Consider the following 25,262-nt stretch of genomic DNA (forward strand, 5'->3'; position numbering starts at 1 on the left):
CGTGTGTGTGTGTTTCTTAGAGCAAAGTCATATTGGGCTATTTACTGTGTCCACCAAGGAGAATCATACCCCAGATTTTAGCTTTGTAAATCCGTATATTTACCACTGTCTTAGCAGGGGACATTTACAATCCGAGCACAATAACAATTATTCTACGTCCTGCTTAAGTTATTGTAGAAGTAAATTTTATTTAACATCAGTATATGCACACAAATCCTATAACTGAAGAAATTAACTTTGCATTATAAAGAAAAGCACAGAGGATTAAACCCAATGTAGCTTTAGTGAATTTGTTAAATCCAAAATACAAACTAGGTTAGGTGTGATTTAATGAAAGTCCTACTGATGAATACAAAGTCTGTTATGAGGCTCCAATACAGCTTTAGAAATAGATATAAAAAAAGATATTTACATAAATATGAATGACAATGATTTTATTACATCTTTAGGCATTATATTATAACGGTTATATGATCACGCATTGTATACTAACAAAAAACAAGTCGGAATATAATAACTAATGAAACAAGGCATACATAAACAAACAGGTAAAATGAAGAAAAAAAGAAAGTTTATTCATTTCGCACACTTTTAGTTTTACACACATAAAACAACCTATAAGAGTTCGAGAATAACTAAATCAAATAACCGTAAGGCTACAGTTCTATTTGAATATATAAACTTACTAAATCTACTACAATATACACTTAAAAATTATTCCAATTTTGCATCTGGTCCCTAACTCCTATGATGAGCCAGTGGAGGCTTTCATTTGTTTGTTTCTTTTGAATTTCGCGCAAAGTTACTCGAGGGCTATCTGCGATAGCCATTCCTAATCTTGCAGTATAAGACTAGAGGGAAGGCAGCTAGTCATCACCACCCACCGCCAAGTCTTGGGCTACACTTTTACCAACGAATAGGGGGATTGACTGTCTCATTATAACGCCCCCACAGCTGAAAGGGCGAGCATGGTTGATACAGAACCCATAATGAAGCACCTTCCAACAGGTACAGTTTTTCTTGTTATCAGGGATTTCTTCGATGGGTTTGCCTCTTTTATCATTTCATATCTTTCTTATAGAATATTATAGAATGTCAGTAGGTTCCGGAAAACCCTGGATTAAGCTCCGTTACGTTATGAATCAATACAAATTATGTTTAGCCAATTATTTTTCCGGCTTATATAGTCCCTTGAAGTTTAAAACCTAAGGTGCATATTATGTATGAAAATGCAAAATATTAAATATCATTAAAGTTTTGTATAGAAATCTAGTCTGTATTTTTCACAGGGCTATATTGTGGTGCTATCTGGGATGGTTTTTATTGCTGGCCACCGACGTCCGCTGGACAGATTATTTCCAAAACTTGTGAATCTATTTTTGCGAGCTACCATCTAAATTTACACTCTAAAACTTTTGGACAAGGTAGGGCCCAAATGTTTGTTGTTGTTTTTTTCTAATTGCATTTATTGTATTATTTTAATGTATTTTTAAATAACCACTTCGGAAGTCCAAATCATTTCGTTTGACAATGTTATAATATTTAATTTATGGTTTAATCATAACTTACTTATTTCAACATATTCTTGCATGTAACTTTTATTGGGTTAATTAGGCTTCGTAGCACAGAAAATGTTGAGTAGTTAAGCTTTATTGTTGCTGCTACCAATAAATACTCGCTTCCACTTTGGGGCTAAAATATCCCTCATAATTAACATAGGTCCACATGTACCGATTATATTTCTCTATAATCCCTATCTACTTTTATAGCTACCCTAACGATAAGTCCGCATCAGAAAATAAACTCCATTTGGCCACACTAGTTTGAAAGTGGGGTATACATACTTTGAGACATAGCACATCCTGGGTACCGACAGAGACAGAATCACACACCCTGATTTAGGTTTAGCGATCCTGAGTACATACTACAGACACTCTTAGTGCCTGGGCGACCTGCTGGATTCGTTTTACCACTTCTTATGTATCCCTTGTTAGGAGGCTACGTCATATTGATAAGGACACACATACACATCCAGGCTATTACGAGTCCATCTGCGATGTTTAATTTTGTTAGCTCCAAAACTGTGTAAACAAGCTTGCAAATAAAAAATCTAATTCACAAATAAATTCGCGCACATCTCGAATTCTCATGTGGTAGTTTACTGAGTTTTAAATGTTTTTTATGATATTTTGTTCAATTAACCAATCAAGAAACCTCATATCTCTGAGACGATGAATAACGAAAGTAAATATTTTATGAGTTATTAGTATCAATGATTGATTTAAATATATAATTTGAGACAACATTAACAAATGAATCAGTGTTTGTTGTTTTACATTTAATTAATCACGTGCCCTCGGGTAGTACAGCGGTAAGTCTACGGATTTACAACGCTAATATCAGGGGTTCGATTCCCCTCGGTGGGCACAGCAGATAGCCCGATGTGGCTTTGCTGTAAGAAAAAACACAAACACAAAACAAACACACTTAATCACGTAAATATATTTTGAAATAAATCTAAATTCAATTACACGAAGCTAGCTGAGACTTTCTTATCACATTAAACTATTTTTCATAATTTTCTAACTTATACAATCAGACTGAAGACAGAAGAGCCAATAAATCAGAAGTAAAACTATTCAGAGAACATACATTTATGATAGGGTTTTTGGTTTTAGTTTAAATCTTTAATTTCTAAAAATTGAACGAAAACAAAATATTTATTATAAGGTTCGGAACATTGTACGCGGATAATTCTTTTTTATGAGAAATAAAAAAAGTTAATTTACTAGATTTTCTGAAATAAAAGTAAATATTAAATTTAAGAAAAAAATTACTGTTACAGAAAAAGCTTATCGAGTTTGCCGAGAAAATGGAACATGGTTATGGGGAAACTGGACAAATTATACCGAGTGTGTGGGCCTTCTCTCCACGGTAAGTGATGTCAAACGAGGATACAGTCTAAAGTTAACCTTTGTTTCGATTTTAATCAATATAAATACAACGTTACTGTCTGTACGTCCACATAACTACGTCGTCCCCTCTTGATGGATCTCCACCAAAACTAACATGCGGAGGCACATACGGAGTTTCAGTTTTCTATTTTGCGTTTTACGACTTTTATGAGCATCTTTGCGTTTCTATCACAAACTTCGTTCCCTGAAGATGGATCTTGACCAAATTTGGTATGGAAGATCATTGGATCCATGCAGAGATCCAAAGAAAGTTGTGATTTTACATTTTGTGTTTTGCATTTTTGTGGTAGTTTTTGCGTTCTTTTACAGTTACATACACTGCTGGCCAAAATCTTAAGGCCAATAAACATAAAGAAAAAATATGCATTTTGCGTTCTTAGATTCAATCATTTATCTTAGTAGAGCTTCGAAAAATGAAAATAAGAAAAGGGAAAATAAAAATAAAAGCTTTTTCAGCATTTAATAAGGAAAATGTAACACTATGAAATTAGCCTAAATACAAGCTGGTCAAAAGTTTAAGACCATACTTAAACGAAGCGTTAATCGGTAAACACGTAACGAAATTTAGTCATTTGTGTTCAAGCATTAACATTGTCAACATCTCCCACTGATATCTCCTGTGTTATATTGGGTAAAATCATGGCAAAGTCTAAAAAGCTAACAGAGTTTGAACGTGGCAGAAATGTCGAGCTGCAAAAGCAAGGTCTCTCTCAACGTGCCATCGCTGATGAAATTGGAAGTAGTAAAACCGCTGTTGCAAATTTCTAAAAAGACCCTGAGGAATATGGAACGAGAATTTCAAATGGTCGGCCCAAGAAAATTTTGCCGGCGTTGAGCAGAAGGATTCGACGGGTTGTCCGGCAAGACACCAGCCGATCGTCAAATCAGATTAAGGCTCTTACGGACGCAGAATACAGCTCAAAAACAGTAAGACGGCATCTACGACAAAAGAGCTTTAAAAACCGTAAACGTCTTCAAAGGCCACGCCTCTTTCCACACCACGAAACAGCTCGGTTAAAATTTGCTAAAAAGCACCAAGTATGGGCCGTAGAAAAGTGGACGAAGGATTCGTTCTCTGATGAAAAAATTTAACCTTGATGGTTCAGATGGCTTCCAACGTTATGAGGTTCCAAGGTTCCATCATGATCTAGGGTGCTTTCTCCTTCCGATGAACAATGGAGCTTCAGGTTATACATAGGCATCAAACGGCAGCTGGCTACATTGGTATGTTGCAGAGAACATCCTCATTAACTGAAGGCTCTCGCTTGTGTGGAAATGACTGGATCTTTCAGAAGGACAACGCTGCAATCTACAATGCCCGCAGGACAAAGGACTTTTTCATGGCGAACAACATGATTCTTTTGGACCATCCAACGTGTTCGCCCGTACGGAAGGAACCCCATTGAAAATGTTTGGGGTGGATGGCAAGGAAAGTGTATAGAATGAACGTCAATTCCAAATAGTGCATCATCTTCATGAAGCTATCTTCACCTCTTGGAATAACATTCCAGCCAGCCTTCTGCAAACGCATATATCGACCATGCGAAAGAGAATGTTTGCAGTTATTTGCAATGACGTCCGAGCAACTCACTACTGAGACCTCTTGTTGGGCATTTCCTACCTTATTTAGGACTTCTTTTGGTATGGTATTAAACTTTGACCAGCTAGTATTTAGACTAATTTCATAGTGTTCTCATTTTCCCTATTAAATGCTGAAAAAGTTTTTTATTTTTATTTTCCCTTTTCTTATTTTCATCTTTCGAAGCTCTACTCAAATAAGTGGTTGAGTGTACCAACGCAAAATGCATATTTTTTCTTTATTTTCATTGGCCTTAAGATTTTGGCCAGCAGTGTATAAGCGAAGCAATTCTTAATGTCCTCAGATAACTTTTCATTAATCACGAATTTCCATAACTTCCGTCCAGTGTACTCCAGCTAGTACAACAAAGAAGACATTCCACTTGTCTCACAGAAAAATTTTGGGTAATGATTCGGTTAATTGTGTTTTGTTTTGTTTTCCAAATCATATAACTAAGCATGTGTTTTGTTGTTTGTCATTTTTTTGTAATTCATATAACTAACCATGTGTTTTGTTGTTTGTCATGTGTTTTGTTGTTTGTTTTTTGTAATTCATATAACTAACCATGTGTTTTGTTATTTGTCAGTTTTTTTTTGTAATTCATATAATAACCATAATTTCATAAAATATTTTTTATTTAACTACAGTTTGTTCCTTAATGACAAAATATTTTTGTTTCACAAAACTATCAGTTACTCTCATTGTGTGTGTATATATATATATATATATATATACGTTAAAAACTTCTTTTCTACCACGGATGAAATTAAAAAAGAGAATATGTGACGTAAAAACTTAATGATTTCCTTAATTATCCTTATATAACCCTCTGCTGTGAACTGCAGTTTCGCTTATTAATCAGTTTGAGACAGCAAAGAAAAGACATATCATTAGGCCTCTTATGATGGTGAAATGTGTTTATATCTATGGTGTTTGGCTTCACCAAGTAATAACCTGAACTAATTTTGGTATGTGAATAAATTTGTGACATTTCGTCGAATACGTTATTGAATATTATATAACGAAAATAAATATGTGCCACGCGCACACACACACATATGTACAATAATTAAATAGCTGATCCGTAGTGTTATAACATTATTCACAAACCTAAATTAATTTAATATGAAGTTATACGGTCTAAAACCCCCGTAAAGATCAATGTATCTGTTATATTTGGAACAACTGTTCTAGCAAGAAGCAATAACTTTAATAGGTTTTCTACTTTCTAAAGATAAAGGTTTTGTAATGTCATTACTGATACAGGAACGAGATACGAAAAAACTTTTTCCAGATTATCTTTTGAGTTGATTATCGTACACAAGTAAAGCTAAGAAAGGATTATATACGATTAAAGCCGACACGATCATTTGTTACTAGTTTAGGAGTCACGTGGCACTAAACAATTTATGGTTGCAGAGTAATTTAATTCACCTGTGTATGACGTTCGATCTGCTGGAATGTTCTCTTCTAACAATATATTTTAATAATAGTTTCATAGCGATCCCAAATCTATAATCGCTTACATTTTTTAGTTTTATACTGTAAACTAAAGAATGGTTAAAAATTTTAAAAATCCAAAATCAGATTTTATATAACCCAAAGTTCTGACATCAATAAACTGACTAAATGTATCCGCAAGTTAAAATTACTGATACGAATCGTTTTTACGACAACTCACTTTGCGTTAATACCTTAAAATAAATTCAACCACCAATGTAACTAAAATCGTGGTTGTGAGTGAAAGTCAGTTTTTAAATGAACACAAACATTCAGTCATCATCTACAATATCACCGCACAATCATACGAATACGTATATATAAATATATATACATATGTACATTGAATTATATAATTACACACCTACATATCAAAAGCAATCACGTAAGCTTAAAGACTAGAGACGATAATCGAATAACTGATTTATTTAGCTATTTCAAATACGTAAGTGAAGAACAAGCAGTAATTACAGTAGGCTGTAAACATTTACCTGATACATGAGCTAGTTGTATATTATCATGACGTAATCATTGTTTTTTTTAAAACACTTTATTTTTTCTCTCTTGTGGTTTTGTGAAAGCAAATAAATATATTCAACCGGCTTAAGAATAAAGTATAAACACATTATCTGATTAACTGAACATAGTATCTAGATCACTACAACATTAAATATTGAAAACAACTATTGGAGATAAATTATAAACACATTATCTGATTAACTGAACATAGTATCTAGATAACTGCATCATTAAATATTGAAAACAGCTATTGGAGATAAATTATAAACACATTATCTGATTAACTGAACATAGTATCTAGATCACTGTACACACAGTATCTAACTAACTCAATTACAATGTAGTTTAATATATAATTGAAAACAGTTAAAAATGTTAAAATAAAACAAATGAGCGAAATCACCAGGATCAAGACATATTGAATAATCTCGAATTAATATCCTGATAATATCCACCTCATATGTGGAAAACGATGCTATTTTAACATTTTTCTTATTAATTTTAACTTTTTTTAAATATATGCCTAAATGTTTCAACATGGAGCGTTCTTTTATAAAAGGACCGGCATGGCCAAGCGTGTTAAGGCGTGCGAATCGTAATCTGAGGGTCGCGGGTTCGCATTCCCGTCGCGCCGAACATGCTCGCCCTCCCAGCCGTGGGGGCGTTATAATGTGACGGTCAATCCCACTTTTCGTTGGTAAAAGAGTGGCCCAAGAGTTGACGGTGGGTGGTGCTGCCTTCACTCTAGTCTTACACTGCTAAATTAGGGAGGGCTAGCACAGATAGCCCTCGAGTAGCTTTGTGCGAAATTCCAAAACAAACAAACAAAAAAGTTTTTTCTTTTAGCTTTGTTATCTTTTGATATTTCTAAGTTTTAGGTATCAGCGTATATTAGCTACAATTTATTGACGAAAACTTTGACAACGTCTCAGGATAAGTAATTACAGCAAAGAATGCTAAATTAAAAACGTAGACTTTCAGATAAGAGTAAATAAAAATTGTTTTTAATTCTTTACTTAATCTAAGCGCTTTCGTCTAAGATGGACTCTTCAGTTTTTACACTATTTAGTGTAAAACTTTGTATTATGAACACAAACTATGGTTAGCCTTTACGCGTGACGTTAAGGTCTAACGGGCGCAAAATAATATATATAAAGAAAAAGTGATTTTTTTCTTTTTGTTTCTTTCTTCAGCATATGTTTGTAAAGTAATTGCGATCTGGGGCTACTGTATGACTGTTTTCTTCTAACCAAACTAACCGACGTTTAATAAGCCTCTTAAGACTATTTGAAGTTTACCAAGAAAGCTTTTCAAATAAAAAGAGAAATATATGTAATAAAAGGGGAGTGAAGTTAAACATTGCTTTTTGTCTAATGAAAATGTTTATCTTGTGTTATGATCCACCTGTAATAATGATTGAGATATTAAATATTTCGATAGAACTATCATTATTGTTTATTCTATTATATTTTAAAATAGAAACGTTTATATTATCATTCAGAGAATAGCGAATTATTAATAATGAGGGAATGAAACTTAGCAATCCAGATAAGATTATTAGATGGCTAAATAATACTGTCTGTTTGGTTGTTTCTTAAACGTAAGTTCTGAATGTTTTATGTTTGTTTATTTTGAATTTTCGCGCAAAGCTACTCCAGGGATATCTGCGCTAGCCGTCCCTAATTTAGCAGAGTAAAAATAGAAGGAAGGGAGGTAGTCATCACCACCCACCGCCAACTCTTGAGCTAGTCTTTTACCAACGAATAGTGGGATTGACCGTCACATTATAACGCCCCCACGACTAAAAGAGCGAGCATGTTTGGTGCGACCGGGATTCGAACCCGCGACTCTCGGATTACGAGTCGAACGTCTTAACACACTTGGCCATGTCGGGCCGGGAATGTTTTTTACTTTTTCAAAAAAAACTTTTATATATGGGTGAAATGATGTTTTTTATTAAATAATATTGTTATATTTTGAAACAGGAAACAACGACAAATCCACTTGCTGTTGGTTACATACTTTTCTTTGGTTCCGCTGTATCACTCTTGGCCCTGGTGGTAACATTATTCATTTTCAGCTATTTTAAGTAAGTATTTGTGCTATTTTTGTTTGTTTGTTGCTTATATCTCTAATCACGTCCACAGAGGGCACTACACCATAAATCATTAAATCAAATAGACATGACTGTCGTCTCAGTGTAAAAACAGTGTCGAACGAAGAACAGGGAAGGTGGTTTTAAGAAGTACAGGTATACAAATTACTGGATAAATAGAAACTTGAAATTTCCTCAACTAAACTATGTGTAAGGCAGCATTTAAACAATTGCCATACGTAATAACAATGTATACAAAGTTTGTGAATTTTATTCATGTAATGAAAAAAATTAAATCATTTTACTTAAAAGCTAGCTTAATTGTTTAAACTTTTAAATTAATGTCAGAGAAAAACAGAAATGGTCTACATTATCGTGTCTTGTTACATAAAACAACACTGCGCCGAGATTAATTGTGTCTCATTTTAAATGCAATAAACATCAATGCTAGCTTGAATTATATGAAAAACGAACATTGTAATACTTGATTTATGCTACTTATGAGGGTTTTGCTAAATCATGAGAACGTATAAGCTGAAACATTTCTACGAGAGTTATGAAATTCACTGACACTGCATTCATAGACGTGTAACTTTCATGACTCCAGAATAGATCCAAGAAAAAGTTCTTTCCTAGAATTCGATGAAGTAAACAAAGTAGTAATATTATAATAAACTTAATGGATTTAACTATCACAAATTAGCTTTCTTTAAAATGAATATTTTTTTAACCATTCTCATATGTTAATATATTTTAATATAGGTAACTATTCCAATAACTCATTGTAATTAAAACTGATGAAATGTTTTGTTATCTCACTGACTGTTGACAAATGTTTGTGGTTAACGTCAGCAGTTGTTCAAAAAAAAAGACCTCCAATGATGTTATCTCTTAGGGTTATATTGAAAACAACACGAAATGTTTTCTCATGAATAAAGAATTCTTAAACTCATCTCTTGATAAATAATCACAGGGAAACTCTACAAGACGTTGTTTTATATATTTGTTGTGTCCACTCTGGTTTATACGTGGCTTCTTTGGCAAAAAAGATTTTTTAATCCATTTTAAATTAGTTACACTTGGATTACTTTAGGTTACTTATGTATGACTCCATAAAGGTGTACGATAAGGTTTATCTCCGTACCCACAGACCACAAGACATACACACACACACTCGAGTTTTATGCGTCTATATACACACGAATTATAGTTTGCAATTATTACACCCTGTTTTTAGATATATTCTATGTAAATTAGAGTATATATGATTATTATGTTTACAAACCTTTGATATTCCCTTCTCTACAAAAACGACTGGAAACAAAAAATTGGTCCCACGTAATGTGAGCGAAACGTAGTATTGTTATACTCAGACAGGAATAAGAAACGTCAGAAATTGGATAAAAGTGTTCTCAAAGGACAGCAAACTTCACTTTAGCAGAACATATATTATTTCTTCACTTAGGTGTAGTTTGGTGTGAATTTTACGCAAAAGCTACACGAGGGCTATCTACGCTAACCGTCCCTAATTTAACAATGTAAGACTACAAGGAAGGCATTTATTCATCACCATCTACCGCCAATTCTTGGGATACTCTTTTACCAACAAATAGTGGGATTGACTGCACATTATAACGCTCCCACGGCTTAAAGGGGTGAACAAGTTTGACGTGACGGAGATTCGAATCCACAGCCCTCAGATTACGTGTGGAGCACCCTCACCACGTGGCCATGCCACGTAACTAGAATAAGGAGTCATGAAACAACTCTGACAAAAGTATCAAAACCACCTTAAAAACGACACAAAGATAGAATAAAACAATTAATAAGAATTAACTGATTTGTGTTTATATCATGAAATTTATAATTTTATTTTTAAAACTCCAGCACAATGTTTTATGTTAACACTATCTAAACAGAGCAGTAATAATACACTATCTAAACAAAGCAGTAATAATACACTATCTAAACAGAGCAATAATAAATTCGGTAGTTTCTTACCAGCTAATCTCTCGTCACCCAAAAACAAAGTTAAACACATTTAAATCACAAAGTTTCTGATAGAGAAGCCTTTTTCTCTCCTTCGTTTCTCATATTTATCTTACAGTTAACTAGCTGGCTGATATTAACAAAGTGAATGGTTAAGAATTTGGTATTTTTATAATTTTAAAATAAAAATCGCCAGCTATAACCATTATGTCTCCTAACAATTTTGTCACTTTTATGTAGAAACTTTCAAAGACAGCCTGTACAGAGAAAGATCCTATCCAGACTAACATGTCATGGAACAGTCTTTCCCAGACAAACCAGAATTCCTAGCTCCTCACATACCCTAGCGAGGAGGAGCATCAACTATGCCCATTGCTTCCAATCTCTAACTCATTCTAATATTATACTAATTAACCTGTTATACCCCCCCCCCTCAAGTGGCACAGCGGCATGTCTGCGGGCTTACAATGCTAGGAAGCGGTTTTCAGTACCTGTGGTGGGCAGTGCACAGATGCCCATCGTGTAGCTTTGTGCTTAACTACAAAAAAAAACTTTCCCTTTATAAATATCCTCCAACTAAGCCTACTAACAAACAATCACCCTGAGGGAGTTCTACCCTACATTCTTCAAATATGTAGTATGATACCTTTTGCTGTTCTCTCATATTTAACCACCGAAAGCACCTTGTTCTGTGTCTGTTTATCCGAGAGATTTTCTCCTTTCAAAGCATAATGTTTGGTTAATATACTCATAGTACCATAGTCGTTGATGTTCTACTGACAAACCGAAGTTTATCCTAAACTTATATATATGTCTTGTTTACGCAGGCACGTTTGTAACAGCGAAGATTATACGTATTGTCTTACGACATTGTTTTCCTGTATCCATACAATCTTAACGACGAATGTTCTCTTTCAACGTCGAATTATCTAAACTACTCTCCATTTGTTTACATAGAAACCAAAGGCGCGAAAACAGTTCCACGTGCAGTTTAATCGTGACTTAAATTTACACGAATTCACCATTAAAAGTGCGTGTTTTGAAACGTATTTGCACTTTCACAGTAGATATCGTTACTGGTATATCTAAAACAGGATAAAAAGGTAAGCATAAGATACCAGAAACTAAGGGGATACCTAATTCAGCAACAGGAACAGTTAATAAGTTAATCAATTCTGTGCTTACTTTGATATTAAAATGCTCAGTGCATACTTCTCGGCAATAGAACAGAAAGATAAGATATCTGTTCTGTCTATGTTAATAAATATCACCATTCTTTTTGTCTGTTCCGTCTATGTTAATAAATATCACCATTCTTTTTGTCTGTTCTGTCTATGTTAATAAATATCACCATTCTTTTTGTCTGTTCTGTCTATGCAAATAAATATCACCATTCTTTTTGTCTGTTCTGTCTATGTTAATAAATATCACCATTCTTTTTGTCTGTTCTGTCTATGTTAATATCACCATTCTTTTTGTCTGTTCTGTTTATGTTAATAAATATCACCATTCTTTTTGTCTGTTCTGTCTATGTTAATAAATATCACCATTCTTTTTGTCTGTTTTGTCTATGTTAATAAATATCACCATTCTTTTTGTCTGTTCTGTTTATGTTAATAAATATCACCATTCTTTTTTGTCTGTTCTGTCTATGTTAATAAATATCACCATTCTTTTTGTCTGTTCTGTCTATGTTAATAAATATCACCATTCTTTTTGTCCGTTCTGTCTATGTTAATAAATATCACCATTCTTTTTGTCTGTTCTGTCTATGCAAATAAATATCACCATTCTTTTTGTCTGTTCTGTCTATGTTAATAAATATCACCATTCTTTTTGTCTGTTCTGTTTATGTTAATAAACATCACCATTCTTTTTGTCTGTTCTGTCTATGTTAATAAATATCACCATTCTTTTTGTCTGTTCTGTCTATGTTAATAAATATCACCATTCTTTTTGTCCGTTCTGTCTATGTTAATAAATATCACCATTCTTTTTGTCCGTTCTGTCTATGTTAATAAATATCACCATTCTTTTTGTCCGTTCTGTCTATGTTAATAAATATCACCATTCTTTTTGTCTGTTCTGTCTATGTTAATAAATATCACCATTCTTTTTGTCTATGAATCTGTTTCCGAGGCAAATTATCAAACATTTTATGTATTTTTTATTAAGACGATTGATATTGTCAAGGTTTTGTTTCTGTTAGTCGACGGTTGTTTTAATAACAATAAGTGACAATTTACCAGGAAAATTAATGTATAATCATATACACCAATAACGCTAAAAATCGGATTTCTATACCCATTTTATTGTCTGTTTAACTACAAAAAAGAAAGAAACAGTATTGTGTTTTTTATAACAAAGACGTATTAGGTTATCTGCTGTGTTTGGTTTGTTTTAAATTTCGCGCAAAGCTACAAGAGGGCTATCTGCGCTAGCCGTCCATAATTTAGCAGTGTAAGACTAGAAGGGAAGGCAGCTAGTCATCACCACCCACCGCCAACTCTTGCTAATCTTTTAACAACAAATAGTGGGATTGACTGCCACATTATAGTGCCCTCTCCACTGAAAGGGTGAGCATGTTTAGTGTGACGGGAATTCGAACCCGCGACACTCAGATTACGAGTCGAATGCCTTAACCACCTAGTCATGCCAGGCCTATCTACTGTGTTGATCTAGTGAAATCAAACCCGTGATTTTAGCGTCGTAAATATGTAGACTTGCCGTTGTCGTACTATAGCACGAAAACAAATGGAAATGTCATAATATTAATATAGCCTAAAAGGTAAACAAACAATAACAGGTTAAAATAAACAGAAGTAGTTGATGATATAGATAACAAAATGTTTTGTAATGTCACAGCAGACAGGGTGGAAACTTAACTATAACTTAGCCGAATTAACAAATATTTAATTATGACAGAACAAACAATATGAACTTTAATCACAGCTTAGTTGAAAAAATAACTACCAAAATTGTAAGAATCCAAAATATGCGCATATCGTGAACTAAATGACAATACACTTAATGTCATTAAATAGTTAGACAAAATAAACAGTTCCTACTATCGTGGAACACGCAGTGAAGGTTGGATGATAATAATATAATTGACAAAATAAAGACTTATATTGAATTTAGAATTATTTCATTATTGGCGGAAACAATTGAATTAAGTAAACACCATGAACATCAAAGAACGCTATAGCAGACAAGGTGAACATTTCATTAATCTATAACTTTTAGAAACGTACTTAATTGTATCACTTCAAACAGGATTAACTCTCATAACGTATACTGATAAATGATTATTTAAATGTGTTACAGAAGGAGAAAATCTATACCTTACTTTGATATATTAAATGTTTTGTTTGTAATGAAACACAAAGCTATCAAATGGGCTATCTGTATTGAAACCCGGATTCTAGAGCTGTGAGTTCGCAGACTTTGCCACTTGGATATCGTAGTAAATGGAGAGATCAACCAGTAGCTAATGCTTTATCAGATGGGTCTAAATTTGATTTTAACACATACTGTACGATTAACATTTAATCATATCTAAGTCCTGATAATATTTTGATTTCAGTTTTTATTTGAACTAGAATTACCACAGTTGTATATTTTTTCATAACTGGTTAATTTTTTTAAATTTTTTATAACCATTGTCGCGTTTCAGATCCTTACACTGTCAAAGGCTTCGCGCGCACCAAAACTTGGTGGTGGCTTTAATTGTACATTCTGCTTTGCTTCTTGTAATCTCTACCCCAGTGGTTCTGAAGGAGCCAGCGCCATCTTACAGAAATATCGTAAGTTACTATTCAATGATAATATGTCGATTATATGTGTTATTTTAAATTTATATACGTATTTAATTTGCAGAGATTAGGTTTTATAACTATTAAGAAATCCAAGCTTTCTGTAAACGTTTCTTGATAGTGACCGATTTGTAGCGCAAACGTTTCGTTTTTCTTTCACATTTAGGACTGGTTGTGTAAAACAATTCTTTCCGTCAAAATGTACGCAGCCATGGCTAGTATCAACTGGATGTTCGTGGAAGGATTGTTACTCCACAATCGGATTACAATTTCCGTTTTCCAACAAGACCTTCCATTCACAGTTTATTACATCATTGGTTGGGGTATGATTTCAGTACATCTGCAAATGATAATCTTAATACTAAATAGACTTTACCACGTTTGTTTGCTTTTTTTTCTCCAAAATTTAAGATAGCCCTAATTAATTTTCTAAAACTCGTTTGTTTATTGTTATTGTAAAACTTGACACTTCTCTTTGAATGATTATAAACATATTGATTATAAAATAATGCAGTTTTTCAGAACGTTTTATTGTATTGTATTATTAACTTTTTACTGTATTGTTTTTAATTATATAAAATTTGTAAATAAAGAACACGTGATTTCAACTTGTGTTAAACGTATTACTATTATATTAGTCTTAAATGTTTCTCTCTAGTATGTTTGAAATAATATATGTATGTGTACTAGGAATACTGCAGAACCACGATTAATAATTAAATAATTAATAATTAAAGTCGCCTCAATTTTAATGTGTTTTTTTTTACATAACAAATAGATGGAGAAAAGTGAGGCCTAACTATATAATTTATTAAGCCTGTTGTTTTTATTTTAAAAAAAACATTTTTTAAAATAACGTTTTTTGTTTGTCTTTTTTTTTTTTTTCGGAAAGAAAATATCATTCTTTAAATATTAAGGATGAAGATGTGTACTTAATAGAGTATATGTTTGTGTCTGGATTGTTAGTACATTTATCATTACAGGTATCCCTACAATGTTCATAAGTACGTGGTGTTTAATCATGTCGCGTGTATTAAACACTATGTGTTGGGAGGGCTACGGCACTTCTGAATACGTTTGGATTTTGACAGGTCCAATGCTGACAGTTCTGTTCGTAAGTGTTTCATGTTTCTTAATTTTATTTTTACATGTTTTAACTTTCGTGATGACGATTAACCCGCTTGAAGTGAAAAATTTATCTCAGAACGGCTGATACGGGTAATAACACTTTTACAAATGAAGCAGAGAACAATGTTCTTAGGTCATTAACCTGAAGATGACCTAAGGAAGTCGAAACCTTGTTCTCTGCTTTATTAGTAAAAGGCCCGGCATGGCCAAGCGTGTTAAGGCGTGCGACTCTAATCTGAGGGTCGCGGGCTTGCATCTCGGTTGCGCCAAACATGCTCGCCCTCCCAGCCGTGGGGGCGTTATAATGTTACAGTCAATCCCACTATTCGTTGGTAAAAGAGTAGCCCAAGAGTTGGCGGTGTGTGGTGATGACTAGCTGCCTTCCTTCTAGTCTTACACTGCTAAATTAGGGACGGCTAGCACAGATAGCCCTCGAGGAGCTTTGTGCGAAATTCCAAAACAAACAAACAAACAAATTATTAGTAAAAACGTTAATACCCATACCAGCCGTTCTGAGATACATGTTTTACCTTTATTTTTTTATTTATATGTTTTATTTCCAAGTAAGAGTATTCTTAAAACACGGATAAAATGTTCATCAACTAAAAGCGATTATTTTTATGTATCTTAAACTTCTTACACAAGATTAAACTTAACAAAACAAAGACTTGTTTGTATTTTATTAATGATAGCTCTCACCAACCCAGATGCTTAGCGATAATTCTGAAAACTTGTAACTATAAAAACAGGATTTCGATACCTGTTTTAAGCTCAATTTGTTTTGGTAATGTTTACCTTTTCAATTAATTTTGCATGTTCATATACTTTCGTATACGAAAATAGTAATTTATATTTTAATATAGTAATTGATATTTAGAATAGAAAAACCTGGGTTTCCACAGTGGCTGAGCAGTAAACCTGAACACTTATAACGCTAAAATCCGGTTTTCGTTCTCTAAAATCTCCACAGCACAGATAGCCCATTGTGTAGCTTTACGTCACACAGCAATAACAACAAACAGACAAATATTTATGATTATTCGTATTCTTAACGCTTGGTTGTATGTGAAAAATGTAAACTTATACACCACCTACGACTATTTGAAAATTATACTGATTTTAAACCAATTAGTATCATGTTGTTGTTTTTTAAAGTATTTAAATTTTACCTTAGACGATAGATGGCGCAAATTCACCAATACAAAATAGTTCATTGATTGAAGACGACAAGCACGTAGCTACATAATGGGCTATAATTGCTCTGCCTATTACCGGTATCGAAACACAATTTATACTGTTTTAAGTCAACAGACATACTGCTGTGCCACTGTGGGTTTTCTATTGCATATTCAGAAAATTTTGGTAAGCTTACCTTGAAACTGATTTTCATTGAAACACCCAAGGTTTACAAACATCTTTTACTTACATTATTTTTCTCTGTTATATAAGGTTTTATTTGTTTTAACTTTATCCTTGATTTCATCAGGATATCTTATGTCTTAGATCAATACAATTTTCCTAATCAATATTGTTCGAATCTTGATAACGAAACTGAGGGCTAGCGTCTCTGTAGAAACAGCGCAAGTCAGGTAGGTACTAATGGAGAATATTTTAAATAATAGATTTTCAATTTAGTTCTTTCCAGATTAGTTTCAAGAAATAAGCTTTATTTTTGTAAGAAAGTAAAGCGAGACTACAATTTCATTAATAAATAATTATACATCGTGTGTGTGATGGAATTGCTAGTTATTGGTTTAATTCCTAACTTAGGTTAATACGTTAACGGTTTTTTTTAATACTATTGATTAAATCAGTAATTTATCTTAACCTTTAATTTATGTTAACTTCAGAAAAGTGTATTAATCGAATAATTTATTTTAACTTGAGACATTAACATGAACAATAAATATCTTGTGTAACCTGTATATAAGATTTTCTATTGAAACAAATTAATGTACTTTTTCGGCTTTAATACAGTATCTTCAAAAATGTATGAACATCATGCTTAATATGTTCCTCAAGTTATTTATTTTATATCGTATTTTTTTCGTAATTAAGCAGCTCAGTTTTTTTACCCAATCGTGTGGCAAGTCTAAGTAACTTTATCCTTGAACAAAGCAACATAATTTAAAGTTTGTTGAAAATTATCATTTATGTAATATAATTTGTGTTTTTTTTCTGTAACTCCGAGGAAAGCGATAAAGGCCACAGCTCTTCTGTTTCCACTTCTGGGAATCACACATCTTTTATTCTGCATAAATCCACGAGGAAGACTGGAAAGAGCGTACATGATCACCAATGCTGTAATGCAGTCTTCGCAGGTCAGTATCACACTACAACTTAAATAATAGAAGTAACTATACAGTAATTATAATTGACCACCAGTGCTGTAATGCAGTCCTCGCAGGTCAGTATCACACTGCCCCCCACTAGTACAGCGGTATGTCTTCGGATTTACAACGCTAAAATCAGGGGTTCGATTTTCCTCGATGGGCTGAGCAGATAGCCCGATGTGGCTTTGCTATAAGAAAACACACAAACACACACAGTATCACACTAGAACTTAAATAATAGACGTAACTCTAAAGTAATTATAAGTAAAGATTGACCCATATTTTCGGGCAATCTAAATCCATGAAGTTTCAAAATTAGTTGGAAATAATGGTACATTTCACATACACATAAACTCAGTTAGGAATGAGATTTGCTTATAAAACTGTTCAAACCAAGACAGTGATTGAAGTCTATGGTTTGAATTCTTTGATTTTGGTTAATAATAAGTAAATTGTTCCACGGGGATGGGAAGCCTATTTTATATATATACAGCCTATTTTATATATATACAGCCTATTTTATATATACACAGCCTATTTTATATATATACAGCCTATTTTATATATATACAGCCTATTTTATTGTCTCAAGACTTACCTCTGAACCACTAGAGGTTCTCTCTCTATATATACAGCCTATTTTATATATATGCAGCCTATTTTATACATATACAGCCTATTCTATATATATACAGCCTATCTTATATATATACAGCCTATATTAGTGTCTTAAGACTTACCTCTGAACCACTAGAGGTTCTCTCTCTATATATACAGCCTATTTTAGTGTCTCAAGACTTACCTCTGAACCACTAGAGGCTCTCTCTCTATATATACAGCCTATTTTAGGGTCTCAAGACTTACCTCTGAACCACTAGAGGCTCTCTATATATATATACAGCCTATTTTATATATATACAGCCTATTTTATATATATACAGCCTATTTTATATATATACAGCCTATTTTAGTGTCTTAAGACTTACCTCTGAACCACTAGAGATTCTCTCTCTATATATACAGCCTATTTTAGTGTCTCAAGACTTACCTCTGAACCACTAGAGGCTCTCTATATATATATACAGCCTATTTTAGTGTCTCAAGACTTACCTCTGAACCACTAGAGGCTCTCTCTCTATATATACAGCCTATTTTATATATATGCAGCCTATTTTATACATATACAGCCTATTCTATATATATACAGCCTATATTAGTGTCTTAAGACTTACCTCTGAACCACTAGAGGTTCTCTCTCTATATATACAGCCTATTTTAGTGTCTCAAGACTTACCTCTGAACCACTAGAGGCTCTCTCTCTATATATACAGCCTATTTTAGGGTCTCAAGACTTACCTATGAACCACTAGAGGCTCTCTCTATATATACAGCCTATTTTATATATATACAGCGTATTTTATATATATACAGCCTATTTTATATATATACAGCCTATTTTAGTGTCTTAAGACTTACCTCTGAACCACTAGAGATTCTCTCTCTATATATACAGCCTATTTTAGTGTCTCAAGACTTACCTCTGAACCACTAGAGGCTCTCTATATATATATACAGCCTATTTTAGTGTCTCAAGACTTACCTCTGAACCACTAGAGGCTCTCTCTATATATATACAGCCTATATTAGTGTCTCAAGACTTACCTCTGAACCACTAGAGGCTCTCTTTCTATATATACAGCATATTTTAGTGTCTCAAGACTTACCTCTGAACCACTAGAGGCTCTCTCTATATATATACAGCATATTTTAGTGTCTCAAGACTTACCTCTGAACCACTAGAGGCTCTCTCTATATATATACAGCCTATTTTATATATACAGCCTATTTTATATATATGCAGCCTATTTTATATATATACAGCCTATTTTATATATATACAGCCTATCTTATATATATACAGCCTATATTAGTGTCTCAAGACTTACCTCTGAACCACTAGAGGTTCTCTCTATATATATACAGCCTATTTTAGTGTCTCAAGACTTACCTCTGAACCACTAGAGGCTCTCTCTATATATATACAGCCTATTTTAGGGTCTCAAGACTTACCTATATATACAGCCTATTTTATATATATACAGCCTATTTTATATATATACAGCCTATCTTATATATATACAGCCTATTTTAGTGTCTCAAGACTTACCTCTGAACCACTAGAGGTTCTCTCTATATATATACAGCCTATTTTACCTCTGAACCACTGTCTCTCTATATATATAAGATTTTACCTCTGAACCACTAGAGGCTCTCTCTATATATATACAGCCTATTTTAGGGTCTCAAGACTTACCTATGAACCACTAAAGGCTCTCTCTATATATATACAGCCTATTTTATATATATACAGCCTATTTTAGTATATACAGACTTATATATATACACCACTAGGGTCTCTCTCTATATATACAGCCTATTTTAGTGTCTCAAGACTTACCTCTGAACCACTAGAGGCTCTCTCTCTATATATACAGCCTATTTTAATGTCTCAAGACTTACCTCTGAACCACTAGAGGCTCTCTCTATATATATACAGCCTATTTTAATGTCTCAAGACTTACCTCTGAACCACTAAAGGCTCTCTCTATATATATACAGCCTATTTTAGTGTCTCAAATCTTACCTTTGAACCACTAGAGGTTCTCTCTCTATATATACAGCCTATTTTAGTGTCTCAAGACTTACCTCTGAACCACTAGAGGCTCTCTCTATATATATACAGCCTAATTTTAGTGTCTCAAGACTTACCTCTGAACCACTAGAGGCTCTCTCTATATATATACAGCCTATTTTAGTGTCTCAAGACTTACCTCTGAACCACTAGAGGCTCTCTCTATATATATACAGCCTATTTTAGTGTCTCAAGACTTACCTCTGAACCACTAGAGGCTCTCTCTATATATATACATATATCAATGGCATTAAAGCGATCAGTTGTTTGTTTGTACGATTTCAGTTAGATTTTATCTTTTCCTCAAAGTAAACTTTCGGGAAAAGATAAGTTGTTATTAGAAAATATGCAAACCATAGTAATCTTGGGTCTAATTTCTTCATCCATAAAATCCATTTAATTCGTCGAGACAAGAAATCCACTTGAAATAAAAATGTATTCTCAAGATGGCTGGTATGTGTATTAAAACTTTATTTTAATTAAAATACAGAACAACGTTTTAACCTTCTTAGGTCACCTCCAGATTAATAAAGGTCAACAGGTTTCCACACGTTTTCCGAATCTGTGCTCCCATATGTGTTAGAAGTGTTGTTAAGTGCTCTAAAGACAAGATTCGCAGATTTATATGATGGTAAAGACGTAACTGTTTATTCAATAAAAATATTCATGTTAATAAACTGAGAAATTTTAATTTTGCTCTCCCATACTTGGGTTTGGTTTGAATTTCGCGCAAAGATACACTAAGGCTATCTGCGCTAGCCGTCCCTAATTTTGCAGTGTAAGACCAGAGGGAAGGCAGCTAGTCATGACCACCCACCGCCAACTCTTGAGCTACTCTTTTGCCAACGAATAGTAGGATTCACCGTGACATAATAACACCCCACGACTGAAAAGGCGAGCATGACTGGTGCGACGGGGAATTGAACCCGCGACCCTCAGCCCATATTTGAGTCAAAACAGTTTTCGGACGTCAAGATTCACTACATGGAATTCGTAAAAGTAACAATGAGACGTAAATAGCAATTCCAAACAAGGATTCAAAATATTTGACGTAGTTTTGTTACCTGTAAGGTTTAACAGGTAATGTACCAGTAAGACCTTGTTTATTATTCAGTTATAGTCACAGATGAAATAAGAAGATTCTTAACATTTTATGACGATGAAGTCATACTATACGATCAGACAAGAAAAGTACAACAGTTGGTTTGGGTGTCCATGACTGGCTTCCTTCCTTCTATTCTATCATTTCAAGATTATTCCAAGAGTTGGTGGTGAGTACCAATGACTGACTTCCTTCCTTCTATTCTATCATTTCAAGATTATTCCGAAAGTTGGTATTGAGTACCAATGACTAGCTTCCTTCCTTCTATGCCTCCGCTAGTGAAGCGGTATGTCTACGGATTTACAACGCTAAAATCAGTGGTTCGCTTCCCTTGGTGGGCTTAGCAGATAGCCCAAGGTGGCTTTGCTATAAGAAAACACACCTTCCTTCTATTCTATCATTTCAAGATTATTCCAAGAGTTGGTAGTGAGTACCAATGACTGGCTTCCTTCCTTCTATTCTACTAGTTCAAGATTATTCCAAAAGTTGATGGTGAATACCAATGACTGGCTTCCCTCCTTCTATTCTACTAGTTCAAGATTATTCCAAAATTTGATGGTGAATACGAATGACTGGCTTCCTTCCTTCTATTCTACTAGTTCAAGATGATTCCAAAAGTTTATGGTGAATACCAATGACTGGCTTCCTTCCTTCTATCGTACTAGTTCAAGATTATTCCAAAAGTTGATGGTGAATACCAATGACTTTCTTCCTTCCTTCTATGCCTCCGCTAGTAAAGCGGTATGTCTACGGATTTACAACGCTAAAATCAGTGGTTCGCTTCCCCTCGGTGGGCTTAGCAGATAGCCCAAGGTTGCTTTGCTATAAGAAAACACACTTTCCTTCTATTCTATCATTTCAAGATTATTCCAAGACTTGGTAGTGAGTAACAATGACTGTCTTCCTTCCTTCTATTCTACTAGTTCAAGATTATTCCAAAAGTTGATGGTGAATACCAATGACTGGCTTCCTTCCTTTTTTTTCTATCATTTTAAAATTAGAGATGGCTATCTTTGCGTGGATATCCGAAACAAACAAAAATAACTTTGTATTTTCAAGGTGGCTGTTATCGGTATTAAAACTTTAAGTAAATTAAACCTATATTAATTAATAACCCAACATCTGACTGCATCCCTCCCTGCAGTCCCGTACCAGTTTATACTCTCGTCCCTAAAGCATGTGCCCGACAACGGTCAGTTGCAAACTCATTTTGTTAACCTAAAGATGACCTAAGAAGGTCGAAACATTGTTCTGTACTTTATCATAATTAAAGTTTTAATATCCATAGCAGGTGTCTTGAGAATACATTTTTACTTCGAGTGGGTTTCTCGTCATCATGACCAACTTTCCTATCAACATGTGAATGTGTAAAGATTTACGTGATAGATATTGTCATAGTTTTAGTACTCGCTTATCTTTGATTTTGTTCCACCACAGAAATGTTCATTTTTTTAGTTTTTAGTAATATACCAAATCCTTCTCTGATTTCACAAGTCCTTTTCGCATTTTCTAGTATTAGAACGTAATTCTAGAGTGTTACCTTGCAATAAGTCGAATGAGAAGTTGAGTACAAATGGAAATTACTGTATAATTGTGTTTTTCTAACTTTTATTCAGGCCCGGCATGGCTAGGTGGTTATAACACTCGACTCGTAATCCGAGGGTTGCGGATTCGAATCCCCGTCACAGTAAACATGCTCTTCAGTTCAGCCTTGAAGATGTTATAATCCGTTGATAAAATAGTAGCCCAAGAGTTAGCGGTGGGTAGTGATGACTAGCTACCTTGTCTCTAGTCTTACACTGCTAAATTAGGGACGGCTAGCGCAGACAGCCCTCGTGTAGCTTTGCGCGAAATTCAATTATAAACAACCAGACTTTTATTTTATTTATTCGATGTATTAATATCAGTTTCCTGGAAAAGTATTTTATAAATTTGAAAGATTATTGCTGTTTTTTGTTCTTTTGTTTACAGGGACTTTTCCTTGCCGTTCTCTATTGCTTTATGAATTCGGAGGTAAGAATCCAAGCTTTCCTTTTTAGAGGATGTTGTTTTGAATTCCTGGATATGTCAGTACTTAATCTATTTCTTACATTGTGAATTTACTTGTGCAGTTATAATTTTGTGCAACTGAGTTACGCTATTTATAGAATTATGCGATTTACAACATTATATTTTGTATGACATCGCAACGTCATGTCTCAGGAAGCCAAAAAAGAAGTTCGGATAAACTTGATATTGCGTATGTAATCCATCAATAAGTCAGTGAGTTGAAATATTCTACGTAATAATTTAATACATTTTAATAAGGAAAATTACTATTTATTTATAAACTGGAATTTTACTAAATGTAAAATTTAAATGTTTGTACATTTCGTTAAAACCAAGGATAAAAAATTGTTTTTTAAAAATGTGAATACCTAACCAAGTGAAGGAAGTTATATCTATTTTAGACTTTAAGCCTGTAACAAGATCTGTGAAAAAACAAAAACGTTTTGAAATGTTTCCTAGGTTCAGAATGCATTGCGGAATGCATATCAGAGGGCAGCACTGAGAAGAAATCCTACCAATCATTCGTGTAGAAACCCAGGTACGTCTTATATCCAAAGTCAATTGAATGTAATTATATGCTCTTGCAGAATAAGCGCCCAATATCTGAATATCTGTCTACTTTTCAGGATTTGCTTTAGCACAGACACGCTCTTGCAAAAGAGATGGACAAAAAGACAAAACACCAACATCAGTTTTCTCGTTTCTGAAACAGCGTGGTCAGGACATGCAACATGGCCACCAGGTTGTCATTCATTCAGGAGACACAGAGGAGTTAGGAAAAGTCTGATAAGCAGTGAAAAAAGTGTATATTGTAACCGAAAAGGGTTTTTTAAACAAAAATTCCGAAATTCATTTTATATATAGCAATTTCATATTTCGCTTTCTCTTTAAATTGTCGAATAAGTCTAGGTTATTTTGTTCTCAAAATATTAAATATAAATAAAGAATTTGTTGCTTTTTAGTTATCAAACGTTTTCTTTATTTTCTAATTTTGCCAGGTGGCTACGACACTTAACTTTAAGTCTCTGTGGGCCCGGCATGGCCAGGCGGTTAAGGCACTCGACTCGTAATCCGAGGGTCGCGAGTTCGAATCCCTGTCACACCAAATATGCTCGCCCTTTCAACAGTTGAGACGTTATAATGTGCGGTCAATACCACTATTAGTTGGTAAAAGAGTAGCCCAAGAGTTGGCGGTGGGTGGTGACGAGTAGCTGCCTTTCCTCTAGCTTTACACTACTAAAATAGGGACGACAAATACTCCTCGTATCGCTTTGTGCGAAATTCAAACAAACTTCCGATTTTTTAAAAGTAAAACAAGGGTTACACCCTGTGGGACTATATAAATATGAATAATGATTTATGTTTTATGTTCACCTGTTTTTGAATCTATCTTATCGGTTAATTTGTATCCGCATTTTTTGTGTGATTTTATTGTCATCGAACAATCCAGCAGTGAATGAATTACGATTGAATCGAGTAGCAAAAT

The 25,262-nt window shown here is 33.8% G+C and overlaps 1 protein-coding gene across 1 annotated transcript; it reads left to right on the forward strand.

Moving 5' to 3' along the window:
• Positions 1-989: 989 nt before the first annotated feature.
• On the forward strand, positions 990-24,735 carry LOC143247941 (corticotropin-releasing factor receptor 1-like). The gene is made up of 12 exons (XM_076496491.1): positions 990-1,008; positions 1,290-1,424; positions 2,846-2,934; positions 8,559-8,662; positions 14,334-14,463; positions 14,639-14,795; positions 15,456-15,586; positions 17,104-17,189; positions 17,792-17,921; positions 23,699-23,740; positions 24,236-24,314; positions 24,403-24,735. Exons 1-12 carry the CDS (start codon positions 990-992, stop codon positions 24,561-24,563), a joined length of 1,263 nt encoding a protein of 420 aa, XP_076352606.1. The 3' UTR covers positions 24,564-24,735.
• The last annotated feature ends 527 nt before the right edge of the window (positions 24,736-25,262 follow it).

This window comes from Tachypleus tridentatus, chromosome 3 (assembly GCF_004210375.1).
Source record: "Tachypleus tridentatus isolate NWPU-2018 chromosome 3, ASM421037v1, whole genome shotgun sequence".
Taxonomy (NCBI): domain Eukaryota; kingdom Metazoa; phylum Arthropoda; class Merostomata; order Xiphosura; family Limulidae; genus Tachypleus; species Tachypleus tridentatus.

Coding starts and splice junctions, on each gene's coding strand:
- LOC143247941 (XM_076496491.1), top strand. Junction 14,796..15,455: donor TTATTACATCATTGGTTGGG/GTATGATTTCAG, acceptor TTATCATTACAG/GTATCCCTACAATGTTCATA. Junction 17,922..23,698: donor CTGTAATGCAGTCTTCGCAG/GTCAGTATCACA, acceptor TTTTGTTTACAG/GGACTTTTCCTTGCCGTTCT.